The sequence below is a fragment of the Phytophthora infestans genome, genomic scaffold, assembly GCF_000142945.1.
Source record: "Phytophthora infestans T30-4 supercont1.11 genomic scaffold, whole genome shotgun sequence".
Lineage (NCBI taxonomy): Eukaryota > Oomycota > Peronosporomycetes > Peronosporales > Peronosporaceae > Phytophthora > Phytophthora infestans.
Window position 1 is genome coordinate 3,103,414 of NW_003303748.1, and position 21,108 is coordinate 3,124,521.

The window sequence follows — 21,108 nt, forward strand, 5'->3', positions numbered from 1 at the left end:
AATGCGGCTCGGAGCTGTTCGCACAGCTGAGCCCAGGATGTGAAACATCCAGGGGATGTTGCTTCCCGAGTGTACACCCAACTCTTAGCACGACCGCTAAGGTTGGAGAGTGCAAAAGCAACACGCAGCTGCTCGGTCGAGATAAGAGCCGCGTCCATCGCGAGCTCTACTTCTCGGACCCAGAAGTGAAGGTTCTCGCCTTCCTTCCCTTCGCGTTACCTTCAGCCGTATTGGCTTCGGGTGAGGCGGATTTGCTTCCGCCGCCGGAGCCTGCAGGTTCTCCAGCACATGCGCGATAAGGCCCTGCTCGTACGCGTCGAATGCATTGACGCGCTCGAGCTGCTCAGCCGGTGTTGACACCACCAGGCTCTGCAGGGCCTCCATCCCGAAGATGCCTGCCATCTTCCGAACCGACTCGAGCTGAGAGTCGTTCAAATGGGAGAAGTCGTTCCTATCCATGGCAACAAACTTCGGAGGTTCAGGTAGTCTACCCACGATGGCGTGGATTGACTACAAGTGCTACCAAGTGTGACGGGGTCACACAGCACCTCGCGCAAGAGGAAGTTATCTTCCGAGAGTATACAAACTCTCAGTGAACGGCAGTTCACAGGTCCCCTCTATTATTAAAGAGAGCGAAGTGACCCAAATAAGGTAGATTGTAAACTGAGTATATTTATAGGTAGATTAAGTTTGGGTTTAATACAAACTGTTAGTTACCTATAGAAATGCAATGTCATTTAACCAATGGTTGGCTTTGAACGACCTTGGTACCTTGTACCAAATATCTCGGAGTATGACGTGTCATACTCCTGAAGTGTAAAGTGTCACACTTCATGTAACCAGGGTACACTTAGGGCTACGTACCCCGTTACATGTTTCGTGTTCTTGCTGAGTCACGTGCCTCCGCGCCAGCTGAATCACAAACGCTGTTCCGATTTTGTTCGATGTACATAGCATATATTGCCGGAAAGCTCACACAATATGTTAAGGTCGCACACTACGTGCAAAAATACAGAGGAAGATGATACCTTTCCCCGGAGGCAGTGTGGAGTGCAGGGGTGTAAGCCACAATAGTCATTTTTTTATTTTTTCACATTATTATTAATAGTAATACAATTGTTATTTATTATAAAACGCTATATTTTAATTATGTGTACTACTACTACAACAAATAGCTGCAAGGAAAAATAGAATTTGTCTTGATAATAGTACTACTCAAAACAGCATTGTAAGTTTAATTTTCTGGAAAAGTACTATGAAGCCTAAAATATCATTCTATATTCAATAGCTACTAAAGTTTCGATTGAGGCCTAAGTATAAGTCACCAGGGCCTACAAAAAATTTCAACAGCTCCTACGACGATATTGTATGTGTGTGCACGTCGGCGCCTCCTATTAATGCTAATTAACGCGTGCACAGGCAGCGCCCTTTGCGTGGCCTTGCGAGCCGCAGCTGAAAATGAGAGCAAAATGAAATTTAAGCGGTGCTTGTAAGTACGATGTGTAGTCCACATACAGTGTGTACAAAACACAATGTCGATTTTAGCCAATGGGGGCCGCCTTCGCTGCGCTCGGCAGCCAGTAGAACGCCCGCATTAGCGTTACATTAATTAACCCTAGCCTCGGACGGACTTACGGACACTCCACTAGAGAGGTAAGACTAGCCGTTCGCCGCCGCTACGCGGCGGAGTGGAATGGTTTGTTGGAGAAGAGGTGGCCGCAAAATTAGTGCTCTTGGTTTCGCGTGCTTTGTCAGCGTCGTTCACCCCAGTAGGTCTTAGCTTCGTGTACTTAACCACTTACCATTCCGTAGTCTCATGTTGACTTGTATAATATCGTGGTTTGGTACGCTTTCGTTACCCCGTACTACAGGTTGAATGTCATGTTCTTCAATAGCCCGCGCTCTTCCGTGCTCTTCCTGGCTTCGTGGTTCCCTGCTCACCCGTGGCCCACGATGCTTAGTGGCTAAGCGCTCTCTCTTTTGGGACCATGCTCTTTAGTACGGTTGCTTTCGTGGCCGTTGGCCTCCCATCGCTGGTACTCTGGCCGAGGAGTGCTATTCCGTGGTTTGCTGCATTCACGAAGTCGTATTGTTCCATCGCCCGTGTATCGTGCTCTCTTGGTGAGGCTCCATCGACCGCGGTATCATGCTATCGTGCAATCGCGATGTTGTTTTGCTGTATACGCTTTTGTGCCCGCGTAGTACATTTGGGTTGCACGTATTGTTTTCTACAATGGCATCGTGCTCTACGGTGTGCAATCGTGGTTCCTCCAAGCTCCCCCGTGTATTTCGAGGCTTGTCCGCCATATGTGCAATCGTGCTCTCATGTACTACTGTCCTCCGTGGCTCGGTAAGCTCAGGTTCTACACTGGTATGGTGTGCTGTGGCTGGGTGATCTCCCGTCTATAACTCCCGTAGCTGCTTGGCTTTGCATGGTTTAGTGTTTGGGCCAGCGGTCATGGTAGTGTGCTCTTCGTAGTCTCGTGGCTGGTCTGCCGTCTGTGCAGTCAGGTCGAATGTAGTATCGTCCTCCGTGGCTCGGGAAGCCCATCTTCTACACTGGTATTGCTCTCCGCGGCTCGGTAATTTTCCGTCTATAGCTCTGCGGCTGCGTTCTCCCATGGCTTAGTGGCACGGCCCATGCTATCGGGCTAACTTGTGGTGGTGCGGTTGGTCTGTCGTCCGTTAGCTACCGTAGTACCGTGCTGTCGAACTCGGTGATCTCCGGTTCTACCCTGATATCGTGTTCCCATGCTCGATGATTATCTATTTATGGTATCCCTCGGCCTCATGTTTGGTCAGTTGACTACGCTCCGTGCTCTACCGTGGTGCTATGGGAGAACTGCTGTCCGTGCACTCTTACCACTACGTGCTCTACCGTGGCTTCGAGCATGCGTGCTCTTCCGTAGCCGTGCTTTTCACCATGATGGGGTGTCTATATATTAGCCCCCTTCCGTGGCCCGTACGCGCCCGTCACATTCTTGTCCTTCTGTCCTTTTCATGGCTGTGTGCTCCTCCGTCTTTCACGCTACGCATGTAACTTCGTGGTTTGCATCGGCTAAGTCTTCTACCATGGCCTTCCGTGCTTCGTGTTGCTCTTCTATCCCATCATGTACATCGTGTACATAGTGTGGGTCGGTGTTCCTTCGTGTTTCGTGTTCTTCCTTAGGCACGAGCCTCCGCGCTAACCTAATCACAAACGTTGTTTCCGATTTTGTTTGATGTACGCAACATGTATTGTTGGAAAGTTTGCACAATATCTTATGGTCGCACACTACGCGCGCAAATACAGAGAAAAATGATATTTTTCCCAGAGACGGGGTGCAGGGGTGTAAGCCACAATAGTCATATTTTAAAGTTTTCACATTATTAGTAATAGTAATACAATTGTTATTTATTATCAAACGCTGATATATTTATTATGTGTTCTACTACTACAAATAGCTGCAAGAAAAAATATGAAATGTCTTGATAATAGTACTACTCAAAACAGTATTGTAAAATTAAGTATTAGAAAAGTACTACGAAGCCCAAAACACATTCTAAATTCAATAAGTACTAAAGTTTCGATTGAGGCCAAAATATAAGTCACTAGGGCCTACGATTTTTCTCAACAGCTCCTACGACGATATTGTATGTGTGTGCTTATCAGCGCCTCTTAAATATGCTAACTAACGCGTACACAGGCAGCGCCCTTCGCGTACCGCAGCTGAAAATGAAAGCACAATGAAATTTAAACGGTGGTTTTAAGTACGATGTGTAGACCACATATAATGTGTAAGAAACACAATGTTGATTTTAGCCAATGGGGGCCGCCTTCGCTGCGCTCGGCAGCCAGTAGAATGCGCGCATTTGCGTTACATTAATTAACCCTAGCCCGTGACAGACAGACGGACGGACAACACCTGTCAAGTTTGAAGACTTTGACAGCCTCAAACAGTTCACTGTTCTCGTTATGGATCCATATGATATGATCCTGGGCATGCCCTGGCTTGAGAAGCACGAGCCCTGGATCAACTGGCGAGGCAAGGCAATCGGTGTTAGCCGCCCTGCGCAGTCCGACAGAGCATTGGTGAGTCATTTTCCCACCTCTGTCAGGACCCGGGGCGCCCGCGAGGGCTGCCAGGGTACCAAAGCATCCGGCAGATGCTTGGGAGTCGTCGACGTATATGACGACTCCAAGGATGTTTTGATGGTGGCCGCGCCCAGAAGGGGCGTCGGCCAAGCGGGTAACTTAGGTCCACAGGCGGGTAGCTTAGTTCCGCAGACAGCTGCAGCTGTCATGAACACTGAGAACAGCGTGTTCAGAGTGGGTAACAGAGTTCCACTCGGTCGCCCAGACCTTAACTGAAGAGGAAGACGTCGGATACGCTTCCTGTGTGGGTAACACAGTGCCACACGCGGTCGCCCAGACCTTAACTGAAGAGGAAGGCGTTGAACACGCTTCCTGTGTGGGTACAACAGTATCACACGAGGCCACGAGTGCCTCGGATGTCGTAGCGACGACATCCCTAGACGTGGGCAGCAAAGCTCCCCGTCACAGACGCCGTCGGTAAAGACACCGCCGCCGCCTCAAGTCGGATCCGAACTTCGTTCCGATCGACGTCGCTTCAAGCGACTCGGAGTCCAGGACCCGGGCTCCTCCGACAAGGCCGGTGGAAGAGTGTTATCACATCTTCGATGGCGAGACAGGTTTACCCGTCAAGGCATCTGGTGTCCACTTGAAACCGTTGCCAGAGGTTGCGGAGATACTGAACCTCGAGGAAATGACGGCTGAGTCTTTCCTGGCCGACCTCAAGGCTGGAGAGATTGCTGAGATGGTACTCATGAGACCTGAGACCACTCAGGAGGAGCTGAACTCCTCCTCTGTCTTGGACGAGAACGTCCTGGAAGACATGAACAAGCAGCGTCAGGCGCGCTTGGGTTCTGAGATTCTCAAGAACCCCAAGGATCCGGTGTATCCTTTGGTGACGGAGTATGCGGACGTGGTGAATAAACACCCACCGACCCAACTCCCACCGGATCGAGGCGTACGGCACGAGATTGATCTCGTGCCCGGCACAAAGTATTGTGTCACGAGGCAATGGCCTCTCCCGCGCGAACAGTGCGAGGTCATTGATGCCTTCTTCGCCGCGAAAGCGAAGGCAGGCATGGTGCGGGAATCGAAATCCCCGCACTCGACGCCGACTTTCTGCGTTCGTAAGCCGAACGGAAAGTGGCGTCTGGTTCACGCTTATAACAAGCTGAACAACGCAACGGTGCCGGCCCAAACACCGATCCCACGAAAGGATGTGTTGTTGAACAACATGGCCGGGAGCGTACTGTACAGTGCGCTGGATTTGGTAGACGGATACTACCAAATCCTGATGCGAGAGAGTGACATCCCGCTCACCGCGGTAAGCACTCCAAGCGGCATGCTTTGGGAGTGGCTCGTCATGCCGCAGGGCTTGTCTAACGCCCCGGCGACGTTCAATCGCCTGGTGACGCAATTGTTCCGCCCTTTGCGTACCTTCGTACAGACGTACTTCGACGACATTTTCGTCCATAGCCGTGCCGAGGGAGGCAAGACGGCCATGGAGGTGCATCTAGGACACCTCCGTCGAGTGTTGGACGTGATGCGAGCGAACAAGCTCTACGCCAACATCGACAAGTGCGTTTTCGCGTCACCAGAGATTAAAGCTCTCGGTTGCTTCGTCAGCAACGTGGGCGTTCGGGCTGACCCAGACAAGGTCAAGGCCATAGCAGCATGGCCGACGCCCCGATCCCAGAAGGATCTTCGAAAGTGGTTGGGTTTGGCCAACTACCTTCACAAGTACAGCGCTGGGTACGCGGGCTTCGCTAAGCCCTTGTCGAGCCTCCTTCAGAAGGACGTCGACTGGCGCTGGGAGCAAGAGCACCAGGATGCTTTTGACAGCATCAAGGCCAGTCTCCAAGAGGCCCCTGTCCTGGCCCTGCCGGACGAGACGAAGCCGTTTAGCGTCGTCTGCGATGCCTCCGATTACGCCATTGGGTGTGCATTGCTGCAGGACGACACGGCTGGACAGAAACGAGTCATCTCGTTCCAGTCCCGGCAGCTCAAAGCCGCCGAGCGGAACTACCCTGTCCATGACAAGGAGCTCCTGGCAATGAAATATGCCCTTGTGAAGCTCCGTGTTCACCTTCTGGGCTCTACGCCCTTTGTGATCTACACAGACCACGCGTCCTTGAGGACGGCGACTAACTCGCCTCACCTCTCCCAAAGGATGGCGAGGTGGCTGTCCTTCTTCGCGGAATATAACTTCCGCGTCGAATACAAGCCGGGCAAGCTCAACGTGCTTGCGGACGCCCTCTCTCGGCGTCCCGACTATGAGTTGGCCCACATCACGCGGGTGACAACGGATCTATATGATCGGATACGCATGGCGTATCGGGACGATGAGGCTGTCGCGCCTATCGTCAAGTTCCTTAAGGCCGGAACGAGCGCGAAGTCCGACTGGCTCTCGTCGCGACAGCGCTCACGGCTCCACCGATATGAGTTGAAGGAGGGCCTCCTCTATTATCGGGTGGAGCCCACTGATCCTCCACGGGTGGTCGTACCCAACGACGAGGATCTGAAGCTCGACATCCTCGCGGAGGCGCATGACGCGCCCTCCAGCGGCCACTTGGGCCGCGAGAAGACCTTTCTGTCGGTCTCTCAGTCCTTCTGGTGGACCCACATGTACAAGTGGGTCGCCCGGTACGTCAAGACATGTGAAACATGTCAGCGGGTCAAACCCGCAGGGCACTCTTCGGCCTCACTACAGAGCCTGCCCGTACCGGCTGATTGCTGGAAGTCAATGAGTCTTGACTTCATCTTTGGGCTTCCCGCCGACGGACACGGCAACACCGGAATTTTGATGTTCGTGTGTCGGCTGAGCAAGATGGTACATCTTGCTCCAGTTCCCGTCACTGTAACGGGCGAACAAACCGCAAGGTTGTTCGTCGATGGCGTGTTCCCCTATCACGGTCTCCCGGAGACGATTGTCTCGGACCGAGACCCGCGGTTCACTGCTGCGTTTTGGAAAACGCTGTTCCCTTTACTGGGAACTCGTCTGCAGATGTCCATTGCGGATCATCCGCAGACAGACGGCCAAACAGAGCGCGTCAATCGAGTGCTCGAGGACACTCTGCGCAGTGTGTGCGCGGCAGCGCCACGTACGTGGTCGTCGCAGCTTCCAGTTGCTGAGTTTGCGCTCAACAACGCGGCGCACGCGTCCACGGGGTTCACGCCGTTCTACTTGAACGGCTTCCGCCACCCCAGAGTGCCTCTCACTCTTCGAGGAGACACTGACTCCTCTATTCTAAGTGGGGGAGAGGATCGGAAAGCCCTTTCCTCCCAGGTCTCGGATGTGAGGCCAGTTTCGCTGCGGAAACAGGTGGAATCCTTTATGGATACCAAGCTGAACATTGTCAGCAGGGTCCGCGATGCCATGGCAGCGGCCCAAGATAAACAAAAGAAGTACTCAGACAAACAAGGAAGAGGAAACTTAAGTATATTTGAGGTTGGTGACTTAGTGTTGCTAGACACGAGGAACCTACCTCTAGACACTGTTAGCTCTGTCGGCAGCAACAAACTGAAGCACCGCTTCATCGGACCTTTTGCAGTCCTGGCCAGACATGGTGCGTCGTACACCATCGACCTTCCAAAGTCAATGACGACGCACCCGACGTTCTATGTCGGACGTCTTAAGCGGTACTTTGACCCGCAGGGGGTTGCTGACTCGCAGATCCCCCTTGACCCAGCTCCTCGAAGCGAGGGCCGGTCACAGTCGTCGACGAGGGCGTCGGAGCAGGCACCCAAGTCTCGGTCGGGACGGCAAGGCTGCGGTCAAGACCGTACGCCGGAGGGGCTCCATACGAACGGACCCCGGCGCCATACGCCGAGTACGCTGAGTACGCCGGGTACGCACCATACGCGTACGTCTGAGAGTGTGCCGCAGGAGGCTCCGGACGTGGCAACAAAGCCTCGATCCGTCGGATCATTCGAAAGGCCTCGTCCAGATCGGACGAAGAGGCCCGGCGATCCACCCGCAGATGCAGGCTCGCGACCTCTCGCTCCACCAGGTCCAGGCGGCCCGCAAGACGAGCGAGCTCGCCCTGATTCCCGGCCTGGGCGGCAGCATTACCGCCAGTCCCAAGGCCAAGTGCAATCTCAAGCACGAGGACACGTTGACGGAGGCGGTCAACCTCAGGATCCTGTGTCGGACCCGCAGTCGGAGCACTCGGACGAGAGTGGCTCTCGGGAGGCGCAGAGTACTCGTACTCGTACGAGGGCACCTCCGCCCCTGCTTGACCGGAATGGAGAAGCCCACTTCCACGTGGCGCGGATCCTCCAGGAGCAACGGTGTCGCGGCAAGCGACAGCTCCTCGTGAAGTGGAGGGGTTATGCCCACTCCGAGAACTCGTGGGAGCCGATTGAACGGCTCCTGATTGACTGCCCGAAGGCTGTCGCAATCTGGGAACAGAAGCGGCGGCAGCTTCATAAGTAGTCCGGGGCTTCTTCCCCGAACGGGGTACGGTCGATGAATACATACCGTACCCGCGCTCATCGTGAGCGCTAGAAGCCGCGCGCTTCAGGATGTCCCTTGGCAGCATACGCTTGCTGATCAAGTGGGCAAACCTCACACGAAGATCACGCTGGTCCAGGATGGGGGACAGCTGCTGATCTTCACGGAGTTCCCATAACTCCGTGGGCGAGTACTTGAGAGTCTCCACCCACGCCCAGAACATATCCTCACAAGAACTCCACGTGGGACAGTTCTCGGGCATAACCCAGGGGTATCCCCAAACAGGATAGAGACCACCCCGGGTCTCGGGCTTCTTACGACAAGTCGTGAAGTCCTTAAGGGGAATGCGGTGTTGCGCGAGAAGCACACACCGAGCAGCCTCCAAGTTGTCGACGAACAACTGTTCTTTCTGAACAAGGGCTCGTTCATAGATGCCCCTAGAAGTGTGGCCGCCCACAAGGCCACGAGGAGCGACGAAAAGCTCTAAGAAGAGGTCAGCCCCAGAGCTCTCCTCGGGAGGCCAATACCCTCTTGAGTTGATGGCAGCTCCCTGGCTGACGGGTGCCGCCACCGAACCCCCACGCACACGCTGGGCAGCTTGGAAATCCTCCTGCTGCTGGTCGAGGTCATTCGAGACCTCCCGGGGCTCAACAATGGCACCCTCCTCTTCCTCTTCTTCCTCCTTCTCCTCCTCTTCATCCGAGGAGTCGAAGAGACTCTGATAGGAGCGTCGAGTCTCCTTCTCCTCGCGGAGTGGAGACTTAGAGGCGGTACGCTTCTTTGAGGGCTTGGCGCCTTCGGCTTTAGAGGCCTTAGCGCGCGCAAGACCCTCGGCAAGCGAGAGACGTTTGCGAGGCTTCTCTTCCTCATCGCCACCGTCTTTGGGAGCGCCCTTAGCCTTAACGGCCGGACTCTCAGAGCGCACAGAGGTCCTGGGACTGTGATCACCGTGATCACTAGCGGGCGACTGCACGCTGCCTTCTTTGTGCTCACTGGGCACTGGGCTGTGCCCTCCCACAGAGCCCGCAGGAGCATCCTGAGTGCTCTCGGACTCGGCATCGTCTTCACTGCCCGAGTTGAACTCGCGTTCTACGAACCGAGGGTTCGGACGGTTGTCTGAAGACGAGGGCGACGGACTGCGGCGCCTGCTTGCGCGCTTGTCCGCAGCCGCGTCACCCGAAGAACCGATCGCCTCGGAGGCCACCTGAGTAGCCTCCTTGAGTGCAGAGCCTTTGCCGTGAGGCTTAGTGCTCTTGGCCTGCGCCTTACCGGCTGCAGCCTTGGAGCGTGTCTTAGCACCGCTCTTAGTAGTGCCACGAGGCATGTTAACGGTCGAAGTGGAGACCTAGACGAAGAGCGCACAGGTTGCTGCTCGAGGCTCTAACTGTGAAGTGAGCCTCCGCCGCGCTCGCGCGGCCAAGTCGATGGTTTTCGACTTTGAGAATGAGAGTTTGTGATGAACATCTCTTCATTCAAATTGTCGGTAAACCGAACCTAAGTGGGGGAAGATGTAACGGGGTACGTAGCCCTAAGTGTACCCTGGTTACATGAAGTGTGACACTTCACACTTCAGGAGTATGACACGTCATACTCCGAGATATTTGGTACAAGGTACCAAGGTCGTTCAAAGCCAACCATTGGTTAAATGACATTGCATTTCTATAGGTAACTAACAGTTTGTATTAAACCCAAACTTAATCTACAATCAGTTTACAATCTACCTTATTTGGGTCACTTCGCTCTCTTTAATAAAAGAGGGGACCTGTGAACTGCCGTTCACTGAGAGTTTGTATACTCTCGGAAGATAACTTCCTCTTGCGCAAGGTGCTGTGTGACCCCGTCACAAAACACGAAAGAACACCGACCCACACTATGTAGACGATGGGATAGAAGAGCAACACGAAGCACGGAAGGTCATGGACGATGATAGAAGACTTAGCCGATGCAAACCACAAAGTTGTATGCGTAGCGCGAAAGACGATAGGGCACATATCCATGAAAAGGACAGAAGGACAAGAATATGACGGGAGCGTACGGGCACGGAAAGGAACTTAAATACATAGACACCCCAGCATGCTGAAATGCACGGCTAAGGAAGAGCACGCTACTGCGAAGGAGATGTCACGCACGTAACGGTAAGAGTGCATGGACAGTAATTCTCCCGTAGCACCACGGTAGAACACGGAGCACAGTCGACCGACCAAACATGAAGCCGCGGAAGACCATTAACGGGAGGTTGTCGAGTATTGAAACACGATACCAGGGTAGAACCGAAGCTCACTGGGGAGCGCGATACTACTGTAGATAACGAAAGCTTGGACGACAGACCAACCGCGACACTAAGAGATAGCACGATAGCATGGACGATGGGACAGCCACTAAAACATGGGAGAACAAGCAGCCACGGGAAATCACCGAGCCACTGAGCACGATAGCACTGTAGAACCTGAGATCGCCGGGCCACTGAGGACGATAATTCATTAAAACACGTTTACCCGAACGGCCGACCAGCCACAAAATCGCGGGGAAACGCTTCTGGAGACCAAGATTGTACACCTCGGAACACGGAACCATCGTAGAACGCGATAAGATTGGCAAAACATATATACTATGCAGCCACGATAGCATAGACAGCATAACCACATTGTGATTGCACGATAGCGCGATAACGCGGTAGATGGAGCCACCACAGGGGTGCGCGGCACACAGGTGACAGAAAAGCTCGGAAGATCACCCATTGGCGAGGGTTCCAGAAATGGAACGCTATCGACCATGAATGATTATGGACACAAAGCCTGTGGAATCCACGTAAACCCTTGAGAACACGGAATATCTAGCAGCCGCGAAAGAGGGTCGTACTACGGGAGCGCTTGAGACCAAAGGAGCTAGCACACAACCACTAAGCACTGTGAGAGAATGAGTCCACAAATCCAGGACAATCACTAAGCAGCGTGGGCCACGGGTGAGCAGGGATCCACGAAGCCAGGAAGATCACGGAAGAGCGCCGGCCACTGTAGAACATGACATCCAACCTGTAGTACGGGGTAACGGAAGCGTACCAAACAACGGTATTATACGGGTCCACATGAGACTACGGAATGGTAAGGGGTTAAGTACACGAAGCCACGGCGTACTGGGGTGAGCGACGCTTACAGCGCACGCGACACCAAGAAGCACTTCCATTTGCGGCCACCTTATCTCCAACAAACCATGCCACTCCGCCGCGTAGCGGCGGCGAACGGCTAGTTTATGTCATAAACCCGAGTACGCCAAAGTGTACTGTATCTTGGAAATCCCACTACATGTACATATTAACGTCATATCCAAGCCAAGCAAATCTGTTCTTACAGTTATGTTACCAGCAGATATTTCAAAGGAAAGCAGATTTTACCCCCCTTAGCATGATTTCGGTTTACAGTACGTCGAAGTAGTAATGAAGATATTGACTGATTCATGTATTAATTCCCGCTGAAGAGGGTATGTTTTCTCGGACTCATAATCCCGGTATGGTAAAGAGCGCGTGGCAGAAATGGTGGTTCATGCAGCTGTGGCACAATCGCTGGAACGCCTACTTCTGAACGACACAGGCAGCGAGTGAAGCAATAAGATTAAGGCTAAGCCACCCATTTTAAAGTAGTATGAAGTAATAGCTGTCTTCAAGTCGAAACCGGTACATTGTCATGAAACAAGATTCAGTTTACCAGGAGTGATGGTCGCACTTACCAGAAGGTCCATCAACCTTCACTCGATTATTCCGCACAATCATCATCAAACGGAAAAGCAATCGCGATCTTGAGGGGTTGCAGCGACATTTCGCCTCAACTTCAGTCAGTCGCTACATACGGATAATTACTGGTTGGGTACGTTCGACTGGAAATCATAGCAAAAGGAAGTCTAACTTCATCCCTCACGCCATGGTGCCTTCCACACGCCTCCGCCCAACAGCACTTTTGATATTGCGTCTTCAGCCCAACGTCTCCCTTCACCCAAGATAAAAACTCAGGAAGCAACTTCCAAACGTTATCATGGGAGGGAAAAACCCAGCGGACTCCAACCCACCAACGCGAGCTACCATCGAATATGACAATGGCAAGACGCTCATGGCGCAGGGGCCACAGGCGCTCCACGACCACGTCGCTTCTCGCATGGAGAAGGCACTAGGCCGCGCACTGCCACAGATGGAAGTGCGCTTCAAGGACGTTTCTATCTCAGCTGACATCGTCGTCAAGGATGAGACCGACATTAGAGTCGAGCTGCCCACGCTCACCAACGAACTCATGAAGAGCGTCCGAGGTTTGGGCGCCAAGAAGCACACGGTCAGGAAGCAGATCCTCAGGAACGTCAGTGGGGTCTTTAAACCTGGAACCATCACGCTCGTGCTGGGCCAACCTGGCTCTGGCAAGTCCTCGCTCATGAAGCTGCTAAGCGGAAGGTTTCCCGCCCAGAAGAACGTGACAATTGAGGGCGAAGTCACTTATAACGGCGCTCCCGCCAACGAGTTGCTCCGACGTCTACCACAGTTCGTCTCGTACGTCACTCAGCGAGACAAGCACTATCCTTCCTTGACCGTCAAGGAGACACTCGAGTTCGCACACGCCTGTTGTGGCGGAGGCTTCTCAGAGCGCGACGCTCAGCATTTCGCCGGTGGGACACCCGAGGAGAACAAGGCCGCACTCGATGCCGCCAGCGCCATGTTCAAGCACTACCCGGACATCGTCATCCAGCAGCTCGGACTCGACAACTGTCAGAACACCATTGTCGGTGACGCCATGACCCGCGGTGTGTCTGGAGGAGAACGGAAGCGAGTGACCACGGGCGAGATGGAGTTCGGCAACAAGTACGTCATGATGATGGACGAGATCAGCACAGGACTGGACAGCGCCGCCACCTTCGACATCATCACCACGCAGCGCAGTATCGCCAAGAAGTTCCGCAAGACGGTCGTGATCTCGCTGCTGCAGCCGTCGCCTGAGGTGTTCGACCTGTTCGACGACGTGGTGATCCTGAACGAGGGCCACGTCATGTACCACGGTCCTCGTGCTGAGGCTTTGGGCTACTTTGAGAGTCTGGGCTTCAAGTGTCCTCCTCGTCGCGACGTGGCCGACTTCCTACTGGACTTGGGTACAGACAAGCAGGCGCAGTACGAGGTCAACTCGAGGCCGTCCAGCAACATTCCTCGCTCGGCCAGTCAGTACGCCGACGTCTTCACTCGCTCCCGACTCTACGCACGAATGATGGAAGATCTCCACGGTCCAGTCCACCCAAGTCTCATCGAAGACAAGACCAAGCACATCGACCCGATCCCGGAATTCCACCAGAACTTCTGGGACAGCACCATGGGCGTCGTGCGGCGTCAGATCACACTCACGATGCGGGACACAGCCTTCCTGGTCGGTCGCTCCGTCATGGTCATCTTGATGGGGCTGCTCTACTCGAGTGTCTTCTACCAGTTCGACGAGACCAACGCGCAGCTTGTGATGGGCATCATCTTCAACGCTGTCATGTTCGTGTCACTCGGACAACAGGCTCAGATCCCAATGTTCATGGCAGCCCGCGAGGTCTTCTACAAGCAACGTCGAGCCAATTTCTTCCGCACCTCTTCGTTTGTCTTGTCGAACTCAGTGAGCCAGATCCCTTTGGGGTTCGCTGAGAGTCTGGTGTTTGGCTCCATTCTATACTGGATGTGTGGCTACGTGTCCACAGTCGAGGCTTTCCTCCTCTTCGAGTTGATGTTGTTCCTGACGAACTTGGCGATGGCTGCGTGGTTCTTCTTCCTGTCGTGCGCGTCTCCAGACCTGAATGTGGCCAACCCATTGTCCATGGTCTCCATCCTTTTCTTCGTCCTGTTCGCCGGCTTCGTCATCACCAAGGACCAGATCCCAGACTACCTCATCTGGATCTACTGGATCAACCCCATGGCCTGGGGGGTCCGAGCGCTGGCTGTGAACCAGTACACGGACGATAGCTTTGACGTTTGTGTGTACAACGATGTTGAATACTGCGCCGACTTCAACATGACTATGGGCGAGTACTCGTTGACGACGTTCGAAGTGCCGACCGACAAGTTCTGGCTGTGGTACGGCATGGTCTTCATGGCAGGAGCGTACGTCTTCTGCATGTTCCTGTCGTACATTTCACTCGAGTATCGCCGCTTCGAGAGTCCGGAGAACGTGACGCTGGATAATGAGAACAAGGGAGACGTGTCTGATGACTACGGACTCCTCAAGACTCCACGTAGCTCGCAGGCTAATGGTGAGACTGCAGTGACGGTGACGCCTTACAGCGAGAAGCACTTTATCCCGGTCACGATCGCGTTCAAGGATCTGTGGTACACCGTGCCGGACCCGGCCAACCCCAAGGAAACCATCGACCTGCTCAAGGGTATCAGTGGATATGCTCTACCCGGTACCATCACGGCACTTATGGGGTCATCAGGTGCCGGTAAGACGACGCTCATGGACGTCATCGCAGGACGGAAGACTGGAGGCAAGATCACCGGTCAAATTCTACTGAATGGCTACCCGGCTACTGACCTGGCTATCCGTCGATCCACCGGCTACTGCGAGCAGATGGACATACACTCTGAGTCGGCTACCATTCGTGAAGCGCTGACGTTCAGTGCCTTCCTGCGTCAGGGAGCCGATGTGCCCGACAGCTTCAAGTATGACTCGGTGAACGAGTGTTTGGAATTGCTGGACTTGCACCCGATCGCCGACCAGATCATCCGTGGCAGCTCCGTGGAGCAGATGAAGCGATTGACTATTGGCGTGGAACTGGCAGCTCAACCGAGTGTGTTGTTCCTGGACGAGCCGACGAGTGGACTGGACGCTCGCTCTGCCAAGCTCATCATGGACGGCGTCCGGAAGGTGGCGAACACGGGACGTACCGTGGTGTGCACGATCCACCAGCCGTCGACGGAGGTCTTTAGCGTGTTCGACAGTCTTCTGCTACTAAAGCGTGGTGGCCAGACGGTGTTCGCAGGTGAACTTGGCAAGAACGCTAGTAAGATGATCGCGTACTTCGAGTCAATCGACGGCGTGGCGAATCTTGAGGACAACTACAACCCTGCAACTTGGATGCTGGAAGTCATCGGTGCTGGTGTGGGCAACAGCAACGGCGACAGGACCGACTTCGTCAAGGTCTTCCAGTCGAGTAAGGAGTTCGAATACCTCCAGTCAAACTTGGATCGCGAGGGTGTGTCTCATCCGTCTCCCGATTTCCCTGAGCTGACGTTCAGTGACAAACGTGCTGCGACAGAGATGACGCAGGCCAGATTCCTTCTCCAGCGGTTCTTCCGCATGTACTGGCGTACGGCGTCGTACAACTTGACGCGATTCAGCTTGTTCCTTATCCTCGGACTGGTCTTCGGTATCACATACATCGACGCCGAGTACACGTCGTACGCTGGTATCAACTCCGGCATGGGCATGTTGTTCTGTACGACGGGTTTCATTGGGTTTATCTCCTTCAGCAGTGTCATGCCCACTGCATCGGAAGATCGTCTGGCCTTCTACCGTGAACGTGCGTCGCAGACGTACAACGCGCTCTGGTATTTCGTTGGATCGACCCTAGTAGAGATCCCGTACGTCTTTTTCGGCACGCTATTCTTCATGGCTCTGTACTTCCCCATGGTGGGCTTCACGGATGCGACTACGTTCTTCGCCTATTGGCTCCACCTGTCCATGCACGTGCTGTGGCAAGCATACTTCGGCCAACTCATGTCGTATCTCTTGCCGACTGTCGAAGTGGCTACGATCTTTGGTGTGCTGTTGCAGACAATCTTCTTTTTGTTCAACGGCTTCAACCCTCCTGGAGCGTCGATCCCTCAGGGCTGTACCACACTACACCGCACAAGTACTCGTTAACTTTGGTGGCGTCGCTGGTCTTTGGTGACTGTCCAGGTGACGGCGATGGCTCGGAAGTTGGCTGCCAGGTCATGACTGGATTGCCACCTTCGCTTCCCGAAGATATGACGGTGAAGGACTACCTCGAGGATGTGTTCCTGATGAAGCACAGCGAAATCTACAAGAACTTTGGCTTCGTCTTGGGCTTCATCGTGGTGTACCGTGTGCTTGGTCTACTGACTCTGCGCTTCGTCAACCACCAGAAGAAGTAGATAGCATTCAGCCTCTGGTACTTGAACGAACACTGGATACTTATTAATTATAGATTGCATTAAACTGCGTTTGCTCTATCTCCTTTTTGGACGGTGGCATGAAAAAAAATTGGACAAGAATTTTGTCACGACAGAAAGTGTGGCCCATGAACACAATCGTCTTTGAATCCATTTTATCACTATCCGAAGGAATCACTATCCAAGGGTACCATCTATAAAATGAGACCGCGTGAAACATAAGTATACTAATCAACCTAGGTACGAATCGCGATTTAGGCGCACCAACACAAACCTATGTATCTTGGCTTCGTTTTGAGCCCTTGCACACCTTCGGACACGAGATATTGACGAAGTGGTGAGCCTCTGGAAAACTTACCTCGGTGGATGACCAACTTTTTCATTTTTTTTATTGCAGTGTCTGAGGCAGAATCGCCCGTAGAATCGCGTGGTGCTATTCGTTTCGGCTAAAACGCAGTAGAAAGTGTCTAAAACCGCATTTGCATCGTCTCCAGGTAGCTGCTGAACATGCGCGTCACCTTGTGGCGTTCGGTGAGATGGCCATCTAGCTTCCTACGCAGATCCTTCTCCACTGCAATGCTGGTGGGGCCCTTTTTGCAGATCACAACCCCCGGTTTCGTGGAATCCATTGAAAATATTTGAAACTGCTGCACGCCAAGCAATTTCTTGTAGAGCTCTGTGAGTAGTGGCTTGTAGCTCTTGAAGAACCCATCGTCCCGTGAAATGTGCACAGTTTCATTGGATGAAGCGGCTTCTTTTACTTCTCGGACAATCTGACCCAAAGTCCAGCAGTCTGTGCGGGCGAGGTGCTTGCGAATATGACCAAAGCCACGATCACATGAATTCTTAGTGTGTCCTTTCACGAAGAACTTATAATCCACGCTCTCAAAAACCTCCATGTGGGCTTGTGCTAGCAGAAACTTGATCACGTAGCTATTTTTATTCTGGCCAGAGCAGTTGTCAGCGTATATCACCAATCGTTTTTTGCCAGCAGGAACCAACACATTGTCGATAAAGTGCTCCTCCTCCTCTTCAGCTGCGTCGCTTACACCACTCTCACCAGTGCTTGCCTCCTCGTCTTCCTCTTCATCTTCATTGTCGTCACTCCAATCTTCGTCGTCACTGTCGTCAGCTTCCTCATCGCTCTCCTGTTCGTCTTCACTCCCTTCATCTGCTTCGTCGCTGGCAGGCGACCCTTCCTGCTGGGGTACTGTAGCGGAGGGCAAAGCGACACGAGGAGCAGTAGGTTGAGCGATACTTGTTAGGTCGGCGGTGGCCGTGTTTGTGTGCGCCCTGGTGTCGGCTGGTTGCTTCGTTTCACGGTGGGGGCCGTGCTCTCCCGCATTGACCAGGACAGGGGGAGCAGGGGGCGGCACTGGAACAGCGACGGCAGGAGCGGGTGCCGTCGTGTTGCTTGCGGTCTCGGGGCACTGCATTCTCGAGGCTGGAGTGCGCTGTTCGGGAATGATACACCTGCTTCAAATTTCTGAAAAACTTTGACGCTTGTTTTTTCAGCTACTCGATAAAGTGCGAAAACACGTGGGCGATCTTTAGAAGCGAATATCTCGATAACTCCAAATGGTTGATTAGTATCATTATGTCTCGCGCAGTCTCAAATGACAGCCGTGGTATAATCCACTTAAGTGAATTATACCACGGCTGCAAAGCTGTACAGCGTGAGCTTGCGCCAAGCCCTTATGTGGAGCGTTAATTTCTGGTATTTTATGCGTACCCACACCCGTCTTTGTGAGCTGCTGGATGCACACGCGTCTTCTGGACTTTCACAGTGATGATTAATATTGTTTTCTTCTTAGTGTCGCGCTCGCAAGGACCTAATATCCATCGACGAGCTGCTTAACACGCCAGAATAGAATAAACATAGAGTAAAAAATGAACCACTAAAATGTGATTAAACGGAGCCGGAAAAAGCAAATGTCTTTGCTGGACTTCTTTCGACGTAGCTCACCAAAGAGCTTTTTCCTGAGTAAAGAGCCGCTATATAGTTATAATCGTCGATTTTGTATCACTAAGTACAACCTAGAGCCAACCTCCTTAATTACTATTTGAGATGCCTTTCAAAGATGAATGTCTAGCAAAAAGATCAAACACAATAAAAACGACACATATTAAAAGAAACTATTAATGGAATTATTTTCTATTTACCTCAAGTTAGCATTTAAATCCCCCTCCTAACCCGTTGTTACACCGATCGCTTTATCTCTGCCAAAATTCACCATCGTGTGCATTGGAGACCACCCAATACAAAATTCGAACATAAGTACAAATAGCGATTTAAGCACTCTAAACCAAAGCGGGGCGTCTCCTCTATCTCTTGAGATCTGATAAGCTTCAGAATGCTTAGAAGTGAAGAAGTTGTGGTCGCTCAAAAATATTATCTCCATTTATGGGCCCTCGAAATGGCGATACATTAAGTAGTGTTCTGCGCTCAGTATTTTTTCAGTTTTAAAAATTTAAAATTCATTTAAAAGCCCTTGTTAAAAGCAAGTGAATAAGGGTAGTTTTACAGTGTTCTCTATGGAAGTTTACAGTAACTGTCACAGCTCCGGTTAAGTACAAAAATCAATCGGCCAACTTTAAGCTCGATTATCTGGATTACTCTAAAAGGTTCGTAAGTATTATTTTGTTTCACATAGTCTCATTTAGCTGCGACCACGCGCATTTTACGATCATTGAAGATGTTGATTGCCCGATCCGTCTAGAGCTGGTATTATAGATTATATGTAATCCGACCAGAATGTCCAGGTAGCAGACGGGATATGGGAGTTTCAAGATGTTGAAACATAGGTTTCCGGAATAGGGAGCGACCAAACGCATCGGCAGTTTCCGCAGCCGGAGGAGCAGCACGACTGTAGCTCGCGTCATCGCTCCTTAAGCTCAAGCGCCCAAGAATCTGACCTCCTCCGACCGTGACGATGCTGTCGCCACTGCCTTCTACACGTCAAGCCCAGGACGACTTCGTCTCCACGTCACCTCCGTCGTCCCAGGCCGCGCCGTCACCGCCTGCCCGCGCGCCGACCTCGCATCCCGCGTCGCTTCCGATCCCAGCAGAGCCCCCGGTCCAGATCTCTCCGCCATCCTCGTCGCACTCAGCCTCGACCCCAGCGTCGGGACCACCATCGACATGTTCAGCAACGGTCTCGCTCATGGCGGCAGCTGGTACACCGGACGCGCGCGTCCGTGCAAGCACGCGCATGAATAAGAGAAAGAAGAGCACTTTGGCCCAGGCGGAGGTTCGGCGCCAGAAGAAACGTCTCATACTCGACAAGGAGGAGACCTCTGCACAGGCAGCTCGAGGAACCGCCATGGCCCTCGACAATTCGTTAGTATTGACTCTTACTCCCCTTCAGATCCGTTTGCAATTGGCGGTGGCGGCTGCATCTGCAACGTCCTCCCAGCCTACTCAGACGACGCCACTCCCGCCTGCGTCTGAACCACACTCTCCTTCGACGGTACCCCCCCGCCCTGCCGGCTCGGCCCGTACCCAACCGACGCTCCACGTTGCCAGTGCTACGCCCAGCATTCACGAGCTCGGAGCCCATCGCCGACTCGTCCAGTGCCCTACCAGCCACCAGCGCCACGCCACACCCCGACCCAACAAACGAGCCCATGTCCGCGGGTGTGCCTCACATCGCCTGGAACCCTCCAATTGCACGCGACGCGGCGCCGTCGAGTTGCCCACAGCCCACCTTCAGCAGCACCCCAGGCGTGACCGCGGCTCCCCCTGCCACTCACCCTACGACCATCGACACCGGTTCACAGCTGCCGTCGCGCGAGCCGTTCGACCTCGCCAATTTTCTCAGCTTCTTCCGCGCCGGCACCAGCCAGGTCCCTTCCAGCCCCCCCGATCCTTCAATCCCCACGGCCGCCGCCACGGACTTGCGTTCCGTGCATGCCCCCCTCTCTTGAGCGGTAGCCAACCACCGCGGCCTGCTGCCGCCCGAAAACGTGAGCTATCTGCGCGCGGCCCAGTTTCCACCCACGGCGCTGCGCACCAGGAGAGACTTCGGACCATTGGCCACCCCCAGTCTGGCTCTTACCGCGCATATACATACTGGCAAACACCAGCTGGCGTGCATGAGACGCCGACATCATTTGTCATCCGCATGCGCACGCTTGAGTGCGTGCACTTCGACGACCACCCAGCGATAATCGGAGCGACCGCTGGACTTCGCTTTGGACGGCACGGAGCGTCCGCTATACACTATCGTCGCGCCGACGCAGCCACTCAGCTCGAAGCTGGATCCTCCGACGCCAATGGTAATGTTGACTTCGGACTGAACGCAGCACCTCCACCGCCCCCAGCAGCATGCAATACGTACTTCGACCTGCTTGGAGCGGTACAAGGTCTACTTACATTCGCGCACGCTGAGTGGCATGAGCTCATCACGCGCTCCCTACACCGCATCCGCGACTTTGGCGTCACCAACA

The 21,108-nt window shown here is 53.4% G+C and overlaps 1 protein-coding gene across 1 annotated transcript; it reads left to right on the top strand.

Moving 5' to 3' along the window:
• Positions 1–12,550: 12,550 nt before the first annotated feature.
• Positions 12,551–16,390, top strand: PITG_07715 (ATP-binding Cassette (ABC) Superfamily; the record flags this gene model as incomplete). Its single annotated transcript, XM_002904607.1, has 1 exon — positions 12,551–16,390. One exon carries the CDS (start codon positions 12,551–12,553, stop codon positions 16,388–16,390), a length of 3,840 nt encoding a protein of 1,279 aa, XP_002904653.1.
• Positions 16,391–21,108: the final 4,718 nt, after the last annotated feature.